We start from the raw sequence: 15,167 nt of genomic DNA, 5'->3' as shown, positions 1-15,167 counted from the left end.
TAAAGGAGAGAGGAAGGGGGAGAGAGAAAAAAACAAACATTGATGTGAGAGAGAAACATCAATTGGTTGCCTCCTGTACTCCCCCGACCAGGAATCAAAGACTGGGGATCGAACCCGCAACCTTTTGGTGTACGGGACTATGCTCCAACCGTCTGAGCACCCAGCCAGAGCAATGAGTGCCTTTTGAATATTATGCTGGAGATGAGACACGAGCCTTTTAAATAACAGCAGAAATTGTCCTCGGTGAAGTCTGATTGATGTTCCTTTTCTGAGGTATTACATTTTTAAGATTGTGAGAAAGATGAGATCATACCATCACATCATCATGTTTCTCTTTTATGCTGGGTTGGCTAAGTGTTAAAAGGTAGACTTTAACCAGTTTTAATAATTTTAGTTCTTTTCTCAGCTAAAGTTGAGTAAGTTTTAGACTGACAGTATTCCATTTCTTAAGAAAGTTTTAATGCTACAGTAAAAACAACTCAAAGGTTTTTAGATGTTAGGAACAGTTTAACAGGTTGCCAAAGATTTCAGTTAAAAACAAAATCCAGAATAAGTGGGAAATTTGTAGCGATTAGGTGAAGTCATAGGACTGTGAACTGAGAGATGGTGATGGCAAAGTTGGAGTTGTTCATATGGTAAGTTCTTACATGTAGTGTAATAAGTCTATATGGACAAGTTTATAAATTTTTTCTTCTATTTTAATAGTTTGGCTCTTCACTACCTGGTTTACTTGATAGCTCCAGTTCCCATTAGTGGAGACATGACATACTCAGGAGAGTAGATGAAATTTATTTTTCAATCAGTATCCATCTGATGTCTTAATTCTGGGATCATCTTCAAGCATTATACATTCTAGAACACATATGTAAGATCTGTGTGTAGTGAAACATTCTATAGCAGTGATGGCGAACCTTTTGAGCTCGGCGTGTCAGCATTTTAAAAAACCCTAACTTAACTCTGGTGCCGTGTCACATATAGAAGTTTTTTGATATTTGCAACCATAGTAAAACAAAGATTTATATTTTTGATATTTATTTTATATATTTAAGTGCCATTTAACAAAGAAAAATCAACCAAAAAGAGTTTGCGTGTCACTTCTGACACGTGTGTCACAGGTTCGCCATCACTGTTCTATAGCAATGCTCTCATCCTTAAAATGAGGGGAAAACATTAATGAATCAGATTTTAAAAACTCAATTTATGTAAGTGAAACCAGAAACAGTTCACCTATTACTCTCCCTTCCCACTGTAACCATCAATCTGTATCTATGAGCTTTCATTTTTACCTATTTTTTTGATTCCACATGAGAGATTATACAGTATTTGTTTTTCTCTGATTTATTTCACCTAGCATAATGCCTTCGAGATCCATGTTGTTGGAAATGGCAAGACTTCATATTTTAATTTTTTAATGGCTGGAGACTATTCTCGTAGAGGTATACCAGTTTGTCAATCCGTTTATCCATCGATGGACATTTAGGTTGTTTCCATATCTTGGCTATTGTAAATAATGCCTCAGTGAACATGGGGGTGTAGATGTTTTCTAGTATTTTTTTTTTTTTCAGATGAACACCCAGGAGTGGAATTGCTGGATTTTTTGGTAGTTCCTTTTTTTTTTTTTTTTTGAGGCACTTCCATACGGTTTTCCATAGTGGCTACACCAATTTACATTCCCTCCGATAACACTTGTCTCCACATTCTCACCAGTGCTTTTTTTTTTCTTCTGGATGATAGCTATTCTAACAGTTGTGAAATATGGTTTTGATTTGCATTTCCCTGATGATTAATAATGTAGAGCATCTTTTCATGTATCTGTGGCCCATTTTTAACCAGAGTGTTCTGCTGAGTTGTATGAATTCTTTATATGTTTTGGGTATTAGCGCCTTAATCAGGTAAGATTTGCAAATATTTTCTCCCATTCGGTAGGTTGTCTTTTCATTTTGTTGATTTTCTTTGCTGTGCAAAATCTGTAGTCAGTCTCTCTCGTTTATTTTTGCTTTTGGTGTCAGATTTTAAAAAATCACCATCAAGACCTATGTCAAGGAGCTTACTCTGTTTTTCTTCTAGGAGTTTTATGATTTCAGATTTTATATTGTCTTGATTTTGACTTAATTTTTGTGTGTGGTGTACAATAGTGGTCCAGTTTTCCCAAGATCGTTTATTGAAGAAACTGTCCTATCTCAATTGTGTATTCTGAATACTAATGTTTTGTGGGTCATGCTTGCTGATAAGCTCAGTTAATTTTTTGTTTTCATTCTCTCCGGTGTTTTTGTGATTAGTCTTACTGTACTGAATTTCAGTCTTCATGCTTTTCTTAGGATTTGCATGCTTTGTGGCTTTGTTAAGCCATTCTTTCTTTAAACAAAAATTTTTTTTAAAGCTTGATTTTAGTTTCCAGCATTGTTCATGACTTGAGATTCTTCCCCTCCCACTCGAACAGTTCTAAGTAAGAAAAAGAAGTTCAGAGGACTGTGGCTCTTGCAGCCTGTTAGAGAACTTCTGACCTGACATCATTATGATATGTATGTTGTAAGGCATTAGTGTGTAATTTCATACTGACTTGGACCAGCTCACTATGTCTCTGATGGTACACATTATAGAAGTGGATTCCTTAGATGGATCCTATATAACATTAACTTAATTTGGGGTTGCAAAAATTGTTTTATTAACCCATCATTTTAAAAGCAACACCTGTTAAAAACTTGGCATTGAGATCCCATTACTCAGGTTGAATATAGGTATTTTTTGATAGTCATCCTCTCTGCTGTGATTTCATTCTGCCTTAGTTTTTGCAAATAAAACTGTTAAAGCTATAAAACCAACTTTAGTTTTCTTCCAGGATGTTCTAGAAAATAACCACAAAAAGCAAAAGAAACAGAATGATTGATTTTATTTGCTAGCATTTATTGCTAGGTTAATTTATTACAAAGACAATAACATTCTGTTGAACTTGGTTATAATTAAACACACTGTACCAATTCAAGATCATTATACTTATTTTATGGGTAGGAGGGAATGGTGGAGTGGGCTGGGATGCCAGAGTGGAAATAGGAACTTTAAACCAACTGCTCTTCAAGTGAGTTTTAAAATTAATTGGCCCCTTCCTTGAGGAGGGTCTGGCTCAGAAGAAACAGGACCTGGCAGAGCTGTTCATGGTGATCCACCACTAAAAACAGTAACATCTAAAGGATCGTAAACTTCTGAATGCTGGTTCATTAAGGATCCACTGTAAAACTGAGTATCTTTTGTGGTACTCATCTGCTAGTTTTTATTGCATGATGCCTGGAACAATGATAAAAACTAGACCTGCATTGCTGCTAGTGCTCGAGCCTCAGAGCAGGGCTCGGCACCTAACTGCACAGATTAATGCTTATTAGGTCCAATTATGAGACAAGCTTGATTATAAATACAATTTTCAGAATGACAGGCACTTAAAGCTTATTAAGTAAAATACAAAAATAGAGTATATTAATAGGAAATATTTAGTGTTTAATTATAAATCTAGGCTTTTGCCATTTTTAAAAAAGGATACTGGAAACTGAAAAGATGACATTCAAATAAAGTGAACGATGCATTTTCTCATAATTTTCGATCTGAGCGCTGAATAATAATCTAAGAAAAGGACTTACCACAAAGCACCTAAAATAACATTTGTAGATGGGTAGGACTGTTGTCAACCATTTCTTACTGTTTCCCTCCCAAGTCTCAGTACCAAGGCATCGAGAGTCCATTCCACAAGCGATTGTCAGCTTTCTGAAATCAGTTCGTGTGCCTGCGTATCAGAGAAGTTGAAAACCCTTAAGGAGGTAGCTCTCCTTGGGTGCTCTTCCCCCAAAAGCGCAAGAGTTATGCTTCAGATTCTGCGCCTGTATTTTCGCGTGGACTTCCATCATTGTCCTCTGGTTGATCGTTTAATAGTACATATTTTCCATCATTGGTTAGTGGTACGGACAGCATTAATTGAGCCAATGCTTCTGGATCCTGAAGTTATGGGAGTTTAAGAAGGAGAAAAGAAAACACTTAAAATGCACTTAACACCCCTCTGGCTTGGCTTCATGTTCTGTAGTCTAGCTTTATTCCTTCTTGCCTATGTGTGTGCCTTCAGTGGGTTTCCTTGCTTCTCTGAAAAAAAACTCAATTGCATTATTCCTAGAATCTAGTTGGCCTTGGTTTTCCTCTCAGCCAAAAACATCACTACATAGCCAAGTCATAATAATCTTCCCAGAAAGAGTCCAAAGAGGACTTTCCTCACAACATATCTTTGTCTTTTGTCTCTAAACTGTTTTCTCTCTTTTAATCTATACTAAGAGTTTGCAAACTATGGCCATCTGGCTTGTTTTTGTAAACATTTTTTTGGAACACAGTCATGCCCATTCATTCCATACTATCTCTGGCAGCATTTGTGTTAAACAGCAGAGCTGAGGTCATTGAGACAGATAGTAAGCCCAAAAGGTTTACTATCTGGCCCTTTACAAAAAAGGTCTGCCAACATCCGGTCTGGACCATAAAATACTAACTTGCAGTGCTTGTCATTTCATGTACATCAGTCTCAGTCCTTGGTCCTTCTGCCCTCCCTGTAGACTAGAACCATAGTAATACGGTATTCACGAGCTACGTTAGTGTGTAAGTTTAAATAAAATTTACAAATCCAGTTCCTCAGTCACACTAGCCACATTTGAGCTGTATATTTTTCATTACTGCAGAAAGTTCTCCTGGACAGTAACTCATAGAAGCCCTCCGGTGCTGGAACTGATCTGTCTTGCTCACTGCTCTAATTCCAGGGTTTTTCTTCTTATAAATGGGGCTCTTAAAAACTTGCTGGGTGAATGAGACTGTAAGCTTCTGAAAGACGGGGAGGTCTGAATCTTCATTTCTAGTCAGTCTCTGGATGATGTGTGTCAGTGCTGCCGGCCTGGGACGACTAAGGAACAAGGCTTAAGAGCACATGATAGATGCTGAAGCTTGTGTCATCCTACTCTGAAAGACAGGAAATCTAGGCAACAGCAGCAAGCAACAAATAAGTAAAGCAAGAGCTACAGAAGTGATGGTTTTAAGAACTCCACACGTGTTGCCAATGAATGTGGAAGTGATTAAGAATGTGGTTAGAATGCATAAAAAGGAAATCCCAAACTTGACCACACTGCCAAGTGAGCATCATTTCCCGTTTGGAGAGACACCCTGACATGTATAGGTAGGTAGGTATCTCTGAGTAGCTGCTAAACAAGCACTAAAGTGGACCTTACCTTCTGAACCTCATTGATTTCTTTTCCCAAATTAATAGCATAACATATCTGCAAAACACAAGAAAAGTGGTGTTTGGCAAAGGTAGAAAAGGATAAAGAATTTTAGGGGGGTGGGGGGGGATGTGATTATAGAAGTACAATGAGGTCACTGTCTACTCATGTCAACATGAGTGTCTACTGTCCCTGGTCTCCTATTGCCAATCTGTGCGTACAGAAAATACCCAGCCAGTGGAACTTGAAATTACTCCAGCGTTTGAAATTCTTAACAGGATGCTGTTCCCTTTTTCTTTTGGCCACATTAGCCACTGCATGCTCACACATATAGTGGCAAACAGGTACCTGCTAAAAGGACTGGTTAAATTTGATTAATTCTAAGTAGCGAATGCAGTCACAAAGTTTTTCTACTAAACAAGAGAACAGTTTAGATGTACTTTCTTGATGTCTGCTCCCTTGGTTTGCTCTCTGAGACTAGATTGTAACTTCTGCTTTGAGGGGAACTGCTTTTAACAATTACTGGTAGGTCTACTAAACAATTATTACTCAGCATTAAAGTTCTGTATTCAGTCTATTTTGGTTAATACGTATTTACCCCAGGGAAATTTTACTTCCAGGCAGTTTTCAGTGGGGCCTTCCTAGGAGGTATTATTATCTAAACTCAATGGGGACTTGCAGAATAATCAACTAACTATCCAGGCAGTGGTGTAAAAAACGCCCTTTAAATATCTTCCTTTTATACTTAGATCTTATGGAACCTTAAGATGAAAAAAATAAAACCTTTTCGCCTTCTGAGTTGCTTTCAAAAACATATGTGCTCAGAGACTCTCCGCCTGTGGATTCAGGCAAGCGGACCACAAAGCCAACCAGTCTCTTGTTTTCTTGATGAGCAGCGAACTGGGTGACACTGGTGAGCTCAAACTGGAAAAAGAAAATAGACTGAATATCACGCAACAAACTGGAACTAAACAACAGACAAAGTGATCCTCCATGGAAAAAGTCATTAAAAAAGTGCACTATTAGTGGCAGTCATTTAACTTGTGTTTAAGGTGGTTACAAAGATGAATAGAAGTAATCACTAAAATTGGCAAGTGTGAGGACACTTACATTGGCTCTGGATACTTGAGTCTGAGGATCTATTAACCTGAAATGGTAACAGATACATTATGTCACAAATGTTGGATAAACTTAGAAGAGTTTGTGGGGCTGTCTCTACTTTTTTAATAGTGTTTTTTGATGCAGTATAGTTTCTCAGTGTTTTTATATATATTTGCTCTGATTTTTTGTGTGGAAATTATAAGAACAATGAACCAATGCCTATAAAAGATCCAGTACATACTTGGAGAAAAGCTGTCAATAAATATAAGTTTTATTCTTAAGAAGCCAATTCTTACAAGGTTTATAACAAAGGAAAAGGACTGATTTTTGCCAACACCTAGTTCACTTTTTGAAGCTAACATTTATTGAGCAGTTTCTGTGTGCCAGTTGCAGTTGTAAATGTTTCATATCTATTCCTCATGACAACACTACGAGGTGTAGATACAGCTGAAGAAACCAAGGCACAGGGATTAAATAACCTGCCCAAGGTCATACAACTAGTAAATGCCAAAGCCAGAAATAAGCCTAGACATTCTGGCTCTAATGCAATGCTGCTGTCCTATAGAAATAGAATGTAAACCTCATACATATATTTTTCTAGCACCCATTTACATTATTTAATCTAAAATATTAAATTAATGAGATGTTTTGTATTCTTTCTCGGGGTCAGGACGAGATCTTAGAGATTTGCTATATCCTGTATTTACACTGACAACACATCTCAGTTCAGACTGGCTGCCTGTAGCTACAGACTGGACAGCGCAGCTCCTGAAGCCTCTGTTGTTAACCATGTCCTGACCATGGTTCATAAAGACCTTATTGCCTGAGCCCCCAAACCAGGTAGTTTAATTTCTTTATTTTCAGTCCAACAAATACTGAGCAGATTTTCTTGTGGTGGTCTAGTTATCTCAGGCAGTTTTATGTCCTATATTCATTGTTGTTATTTACAAATAGTATTCTCAGAAATGACAAAAACAAACAACCCACCTTCCATTTTCAAGTTCTGAGATGTAGAGAGTAACCCTAGAATGATGGCCATTTATAAACAACAGGATTCACCACCACTGAATTCCTAGATTATCATTAAGGGAGCATCTTCTACCCAGTACATCTTACAGAATCGAAATGGACACTTAATCCAACCAAGTGCTCTAGTTATGAGCTGCAGGTGGGGGAACGTGCCTTCAGAGGGGACTGAGGAAGCTATAAGAAAGTTAGAGTGAAACCGCATGTACCTCAGCATCTGACTGGTGACCATCAGATGGGATTCTGTCATACGGAAGATGTTATGAATAGCCCGTGCCGCCAACACTTGTCTCATCGCCTCATAAATCACTTCGGTAGTGTCGTCTGTTTTAACTGCCATCGATCCCAAAAACTGAACTATAAACATCTGTTGCAAAAGAGAATCTGCAAGAGAGCATTTTCTGCTCAGGATCACACCCATGTGCTGCCTGCTGACCTGCACCCAGCACCAGGGCTGCTGGTCTGAGCACAGCTGCCAGACCTCAGGACTGGTCTGCTTTCTATGGAGGGCTTTCCACCCACATCTCTGAATACTCTGCTTTTACAAGCCCCACGCACAGTGCCGAAGCTCTGAATCTCCTTCCTGTTGTCTACGCTTTGTCTGTTTGGAACTACTTCCTTATACTAGGAAAGCCCTGCTTTTTCTCCATCTATAAAGTAAGACCATGGTACCAGGTAAACAGCCTCCTGCACCAAACCTAGGTGAGTACACAAAGGTGGCAGTATATGCACTATATCTTTTCTCTGAAAAAAGGCTTTTTCCACTGGACAACAGAAATTCTTTCCTTTGGCCTATGGATTAAGTCCTCTTATAAAAGAAAAGTTACTTGAAGAAAATAAGACCTGACGTTGGGTCTTACTCATTTATGATTGAAGGGCAGTGATATATTCCACAAACGAATGGAGATCGCAAACTAAGAGTGCTTATTTGAGTCCCTGAACTTCCAGTGCTGGCTTCCTGATGACAGTATATCACCTGACAAAACTCAATGACGGCAAGTAACTGGCAGACCATGAAGACAGTTTAAAAGTTCTTTTTTTCTGTCAGAATAATTCATTTACCTACCACTTTAAACTAAGTCTTTTTGCCTAGTTGCCCTCCCATTAGTATCCTAGCCCCTAAAAATAACCTAGGAAAATATAACTGAAATGGTTACTCTCATATGAAGCGTTTTTACAAGTTTGAAAATTTTTGTTCACAAACTGGACTGCATTAAAAGTTAGCTAGACATAAGTGGAGAAGAGGTTTGAGGCAACATTTTTTTTGCCTAAAGGGTTAAGAAGTGCCAATTCTCAAGTCCTCCTTTTACATGTAAGTAAGTGGCACTTCATTCTGATGGTGTTCTCAGGCTCCAGTCCTGCCGCTGGGTTTCAATGAGGTCTTTCCAGCTCTTCTAGCTACTCAGTTGCCTTGGCTGGGAACTCAAGTCCTCTCTGTGGAGCAGGAGGTTATGGTCAGCTCAACTGAGTATGTTCTGATGTACATCGGGATGTAAACCAAACAAGATATGAATTTAAACCAATAACATTCATCTGATCTTAAAATTCAGGAAGGAATGATTTGTGGTTTTGGTTTTCTGAAATGAAATAGCACACGTGTGACTCACCCAGGCTGCATTTTTAGGCGATCGTTTTATCTTCTGAATTTGTTTTTGTAATAATGTGACACCAAATTTAGTTTTGGCAACTTTCACTGCAGGAGTGTGAAAGGTATGAATGTGGCTAGTGGTGCAACAGCTTCCCGTCAGTTTTTACCCAAGTCCTAATGAGTTCTCAGAGAACAATGAACATATTTCAAGTCTCAGCTCTCTAGAACATGATGTCACATCTTGTTTCAGTGGCCCTGGCCACTGTGCAGAGGAGAGAGTAACACACCCAACACCACGTACCTTCTGCCTCTGGGAATGCGTCATCCTCAGTCTCACCAAAAGGGTTCATACGCCTGGGGGGAGCCAGAGTCAGAGTCACTTCAGGTCAGTGAGAGGGCACTGAGCACTAAGCTCTAAAGCAGAACGGCAACAGCCTCTGGAGGGGCCAAATTTATGTTCATTTCTCCCAGAGGCCTCCCGCAGCACATACCTGCTCCCTCTGTTCTGATCAAGGAATTCTGTCGCAGGAAGTACGATATCGAACTGAATGGGTGTTCCAGGCGCAATTAGTTCCTCAGCTTCGGGTACACTGACTGTTGCTTTGGGAACAGTGTTGTCATTTTTCACCTCTGAATTTTCTAGGTTCTGGCTGGAGTATAGGAGAGAGGAGGGGAAAAACAAATCCCTTTTAATCTTACGCCTTTACAATCCAGTGAATACTGTTGAATGCTGATGGAGACTTCCGTCAGGCCTTCACACCATTCTACAAGTATTCTCTGGAAAACTTCATTCCTTGGCTGAAATCCTTCAGATCTCGCCACTACCTACAGGTGGCTCTGTTGCAGAGCATTCTGCACTGCTATCCTGCTCATCGCATTACAACTGGTTTCCTGTTGGTATCTGTCTCTCTGGGAGACAGTTTTTTGAGGGCAGGGGTTATAGCTAAATAATATTTATTACTTGATACCTAGTAGTAGTCAGAAATGTTAACGGAATGAATAATATTTCTTGGCCTAGCATTCAACCACAACCTGTCTCTCATTTCTCCTGAGAGCCTCTTTCTCCACTCCCTTAATGCGTGCCCCCCTCCCCGCCATAGTTACAGCAAGCACACCATATGCTCTTCCTCTCTGTCTCCATCCCTATTACGCTGCTCACCCAACCCTCTTGTACTTCAAACACCAGCTCAAATTCCTAGTCATTCATTAGACCTTTCAAGCCAGGCTGACGCTCCCTCTGCTCTCCTGTGGTTCTCAGTAATTCACAGGGACAGTCTTGTGCCTCCTGAGCTACCCTGGTTCTGACTATGCCACCCCTGTTCTCAAAGCCTTCAGCTCTGCTCCACTGTGTGTTCTGGTTCCTGAACTTTGCTGATGCTGCTAGAACATGCGGGGGGACCTCGCGACCAGCAGGGCCCTCGTGCGAGTCCTGTGTGCTCGGGCTGCAGCAGCGAGGTCCAGGGGAAGGCTGGACGACTGCAGGCAGGTCTGAATCCCGGCTGCCCTCACCTGTGCTGTGCACACGGGAACCTTCCTGACCAGTTACTGCTTCTGCAGGACACCACCCGGGGCTTGTGAGGATGAAATAACTTCTGTCAAGTTCCTAATTCGGCTCCACAAAAGCTAGCTTTCCTTTGTCCGTTAGTTACCTGGGGCAGGAGCTTTCTTGCTTTTTTCTAAAACTTGTAATGGGAGTCACTGCTTGGAGAGCCGTCTCATTCAACTTGATGGCGACTGCCTAAAAATCCACAGGGAGACAGGCTCAGTCCCGGGAGGCAGCCGCTTACCTTTCAGGCTAATTAAAGGGTGAGGTGCAGGGCAAGCGGCTGGTCATTACCTCGGGGTTGTCAGTCAGGTAGATCTGCCTGGAGATGTTGTTGATTGCACATATCCACTGTGGAGGACATTAAAAAACCTGCTGAATCCCGGAGTCCCCCACTACAGTGAGAAGGAAGTGAAACAAACAAAATCTTTACCTCTTCATTCTCCTTTCTGCTTTCTGCCTGGAGGATTATTCCCCTGAAATAAAGTGCATCCAAGTAAGTGCTTCCCAGATGGCAGGGACTGACCATTATTCCACAAAACTGAACTCCACTGGGGCCCCGAGGGGGGAAAGGGTAGGAAGGCAGCCAAATGGGAAGGAGAGAGAATGGGTTTCTGGGTCTGGCTCTGTCATCTGGACAAACAAACGCTTCCCTGGGCCTTGGCTTTCTCATCTGTAAACTGAGCAGGCTGGGCTCAGACCCACTGGCCCAAGCCTGTGATTCTCACAGTGCGGACCATCCTCTGGCCCCTCTTAGATGATCCCAGGCCACCAGCCACCGCTCCCAACCACACCCAAAGAAGGAATAGCAGCCACTCCACTCCTCCCCAAGAACGGAAAAGCCTGCATAAGGAGGGCTGGGAATACAGACAAGTACTACTGCTCAGTCTTTGTGGGGGTTTAACTCTGAAGGGCTCCACATCCAGTTCCTTTGTCCCCATCTCATCTATGGGAGACGGGGAACAGGGACCTCATCCCCGTTTCACATCTGAGAAACTGAGGCCCAGAGGACTAAGTGACTGTCTAGGTCTAGGAGCATGACTAGAATCCGGGCATCTTCATTCCCAGCTCATTTCTGCACTTTATTTCACTCAGGGAGGAAGGAAGATGCCCTGCCAGGCTGGGAGAGGAGCTGCTCAACACTACCAACACTGCCCACCCTCCCGATGCCAGAGTTCAGATAAAATCTCAACTCGCAACCCCAGCAGAGCCAATGCCAACAGGGCGGCTCTGACAAGGACGGGCCACCCTCTCCGCCAGGCAGGGAACCCGGAGCACCGCCCATCTCCTACCCCCTGGGGCTCTGCATCCCTTGGAGCACCGCCAGAGCCCTGCTCTAAGTGAGGGCTCCCCTGGGATGGGGTCTACGTGAACGACTGCAGGCTGCCATCGGGAAAGGAGGACCTCGGGGCCCGGGATGGATGGGACAGCAGGCTGAGGAGTGACCCTCCCGCAGCTGAACGTCCTGTTCACGTTTCAGCTGGAAACACCGACTCCTCAGGCAGGTCTTCCCTCCTTCCTGACTCCTCCTCGTCCCTGCCCCCCACCAGTACAAACACAAATGCTTGTCTAAGGAGCGGTGAGGCCTAGCCACAGCCTTCTGTGAGAACAGAACCTGTGCCGACAAACAGCCACCTTTACCACTCTGACACGTTGGTCATCTCTAATCTAAGCACAGACAGTCCTCACCGGCACTCCTTATGTAAAGCAGGTTGGATCCCATATGGGTCATGTGCCTAAAGAACACAAAACCACCTCCCAAAGGCCACACTGCCCAGACAGCCGCTCCCATGGAGGAATGAGCCAGGAGGCCCTGGGCAGGGGTGGGGTCACTACACTGGTTCTCCACCCACGTAAAACCCGCGTGACATACGATTTCCCATTGGGGGTGGTGATCTGGAAGCAGTAGCGCCGGTCTTCACAATCCACCGCCATCACGGAGCAGTTGTCCAGGTCCTGGATCAAGCCGCCAGCCACGGCTCCCCTGGGCTGGCACATGAGGTTCCCGCCTTGGGTGAAGAAGTAAAGCCGCTCCCAGGAGGTGGTGACCAGTCCTGTTTTACTACAAGGATTGTGTGAAAGCCCATTCGTATTAGGAAACATGAGTGGCACCTCAAAGTTCTGCTGCCCTTTGTGGGGATCAGTCACATTTTACAATGTGTTCCTTTAAAGCAAAACTGCTTTGGAAACAATTAAAGTGCAAAGAGCAGCAGAGATGTGCAACTGAGCTTGGAGGACCTGGGAGATTATGGGCCAGCTCACCCGGGGATGCCAGTCCCAGGGCCGACTCCAGGAAGTGAGCGGTGCGCCTGCCCCTCAGCCAGACGAACAGAATTAGTCCGTCACCATTAGGAACTGAAACCTGGAAGGTCACTTCTCTGAGACATGGAGCTGCCCTGCTCGATAGCTACTTAGAGTCACCAGGGTCAGCTCTGGTATAAGAATCTCGGGGGCTTTCACCAGATTCAGTTTTGTTCCAACTGGATGTTATTCTTGTTTTGTGGGCTGTTTACAAGAGGAAAATCCAGTTCCTGGCAAAGAACACCAGGACCTCGTGGAGTTTTCTATCACTTGGCCTGTGATCAAGAAGCTTACAAACCTTTGAGGGGCTCTTCCCAGTAAGAAAACCACTGACAGTTCCTCTGCACAGACCCTCCAATGCGGGGAGATTAAATGCACAACCCGATTCAGTGTTTACTGAGCAGTGACTATGTGTGAGGCACTAGGTTTCCTGCCCCAATAATTATAATTTTCAAAGAGGGTCATAGCTATCATTTGAGTGCTTTCTGCCTGCTAAAAACAACCTTATTCAACCCTTGTAGCAACTTTATAATGTAGGTGCAATTATCAATTCTATTTTATGGATGAGGCAACCGAGTCCCCACCAACGGCCATGATGACCAGGAACAGGGGTGGCCTGTGGTGTCTTGGAGTCCACAAGCTGGGTTCTTACTCATACGACTGTTCCTACGTCCCAGGCAGGAGGGGTGCTGTAGTGGGAGTTCCCCCCACTCCCTCATGGGGCACTCGGCTCTTTAGCCACTCCGCGGGGCGGGCAACGGCATCCTCACCTTCTAAGGTTAAGGTAACCGGCCTTCTGGATGAGGTTCCTGTTGATCTGTGGTGCAGCTACATCGAAGTCTGGCGTGTAAACAGATTCGTCCACAGAAAGCAGCTCTTGCTGGGACACCCTCATCTTTTCTGCTTCGGCTTCCAGTTCCACCTGAATGCTTAAGACAGAAGGTGTCCGTCCGGTCAGCCACTCAGCGCTGGGCATCAGATGGCAGAGCCGCAGCTCTCCACCTCTCTCTTAGGCCTGGAAGCCGGAGCTTAGGCACTCCGGGATGCATTATTCTGTGCTCACATGACTGCTGTTTTAAAACCACACAGGGGTCCCACTGGACAATGCCTGAACCCAGCTAAACAGTTCCTCTGCTGGCAAAGGTGTCATGCTCAGAACTGCTGATACAAACGCTCGGAGAAAAGCTTCAATGAGCCCATTCTTAGGGGAGGCACATGCAGGCTTCCTGTGAAAGGGCCGGAAAGGTGAGGACAGTAGTCATTCCCACTCACTTTGGTTTAGGCAAGAGCTGGGAGAAGGCCACTGGAGAGGGGAAACTGACCAGTAGTACCAAGGTGCACCAGCAAAGCCAGGGCAATGCTCTTCCTTCTAAGATAGACAGCCACATGCCTGCCCCACCCGGTGGTGACAGGATGGGCTACAAAGGCCTGAACAGGGCCCATCCATCGGAGAAAGCAAACTTCAGAGGCGTGTTCCACTTCTCCGCCGTGTGGAAGGAGGTAAGACAGAATCACAGATGTTAAAATAGAGGGAACCTTGGGGGCCAGCTGCCTGGTGTTTCACAAGTGAGTTCCTCAGGATGTTCTCTCAAAGGGTCTGCAGTGAAGGAAGTTTGGGCTTGCACACTCATACTCTGCCGTAGGAGATCCAGGTCCGCCGCCTGCACCGTGTTTAACGCAGCAGCTGGGTGCAAGCCGCCTTCCGGGGGAGGGCTGGCTACTCTGACATTTGAATGAAATGACGGGACTCCATGGCTGATGGCCTGGGGCCAGGCCAGCTGGAGAACAACCCTCATTAGCTACCCCTGCTTGTCACTGCCAAGGCTAGGAGAATGGACTATGCGGGAAAAGCAGCAGTACAAGAGAAGGAAGGTGGGAGGGAGCCAAAGGTTTACAAAAACACCTAGTTTCTTACGCTTTTGTGGGTGATAAAACTCTAAGGACCCGATGAAGGTAAGAATTTTCTCCCCAGAGAAATACTCATGTGCACCAAGACAGACATATTTCTATACCCCAGAAATAATGAAAAGCACTCAAGGAGCCATATGTCTGACTTCTGAATGAAATAAGCCCGGTGCTGGGGGTGCCCGGAGCCTCCACTGAGCTCACCATCACAGGCGCTGACAACAGGAGGCAAAGGGAGTCAGAGCGGCCAAAGCATCACTAAGGGCGGCAGGGCTGTCTGCAGAGATGATGCATTTTTTAAAAAAATAAGCAATTGCAAGACTGAACTCCAGGTTGTTAAATTAATTCAAAAAGGCTCACTGCCTTGTTTATCATACATTAGCATGATGATCTGAAGTTCCTAAAACGTTGCAGCACTTCTGGCTGCTAACCTGTTAGCTCTCCAAGAAAGGAACAAGGCGCTCTCTCC

At 43.8% G+C, this 15,167-nt stretch overlaps 1 protein-coding gene across 9 annotated transcripts in view; it reads right to left on the bottom strand.

Annotated features, from left to right (window-relative positions):
- Window positions 1–2,871: 2,871 nt before the first annotated feature.
- APPL2 (adaptor protein, phosphotyrosine interacting with PH domain and leucine zipper 2) overlaps window positions 2,872–15,167 on the bottom strand; it is a 42,533-nt gene continuing 30,237 nt past the window's right edge. For 5 of the 9 annotated variants that reach the window (XM_014459164.2, XM_006092740.3, XM_006092739.3 and 2 more), the window contains 12 exons: window positions 13,564–13,722; window positions 12,366–12,554; window positions 10,926–10,968; window positions 10,787–10,843; window positions 10,599–10,687; window positions 9,441–9,599; window positions 9,251–9,303; window positions 7,571–7,745; window positions 6,345–6,381; window positions 6,018–6,158; window positions 5,244–5,291; window positions 2,872–3,981 (listed from right to left, as the gene is read on the bottom strand). In XM_014459164.2, the coding sequence (XP_014314650.1) occupies window positions 3,847–3,981; window positions 5,244–5,291; window positions 6,018–6,158; window positions 6,345–6,381; window positions 7,571–7,745; window positions 9,251–9,303; window positions 9,441–9,599; window positions 10,599–10,687; window positions 10,787–10,843; window positions 10,926–10,968; window positions 12,366–12,554; window positions 13,564–13,722 (1,285 nt within the window). In that variant the 3' untranslated portion in view covers window positions 2,872–3,846. Of the gene's footprint in view, window positions 3,982–5,243; window positions 5,292–6,017; window positions 6,159–6,344; window positions 6,382–7,570; window positions 7,746–9,250; window positions 9,304–9,440; window positions 9,600–10,598; window positions 10,688–10,786; window positions 10,844–10,925; window positions 10,969–12,365; window positions 12,555–13,563; window positions 13,723–15,167 lie in introns of those variants that run through there. The other 4 variants (XM_023757256.1, XM_023757257.1, XR_002830223.1 and 1 more) reach the window with 4 other exon arrangements.

The sequence above is a fragment of the Myotis lucifugus genome, unplaced genomic scaffold (genome assembly GCF_000147115.1).
Source record: "Myotis lucifugus unplaced genomic scaffold, Myoluc2.0 scaffold_103, whole genome shotgun sequence".
NCBI lineage: Eukaryota > Metazoa > Chordata > Mammalia > Chiroptera > Vespertilionidae > Myotis > Myotis lucifugus.
The sequence above is the reverse complement of the archived record's forward strand: the minus strand, read 5'-3'. Positions and strand labels throughout refer to the sequence as shown.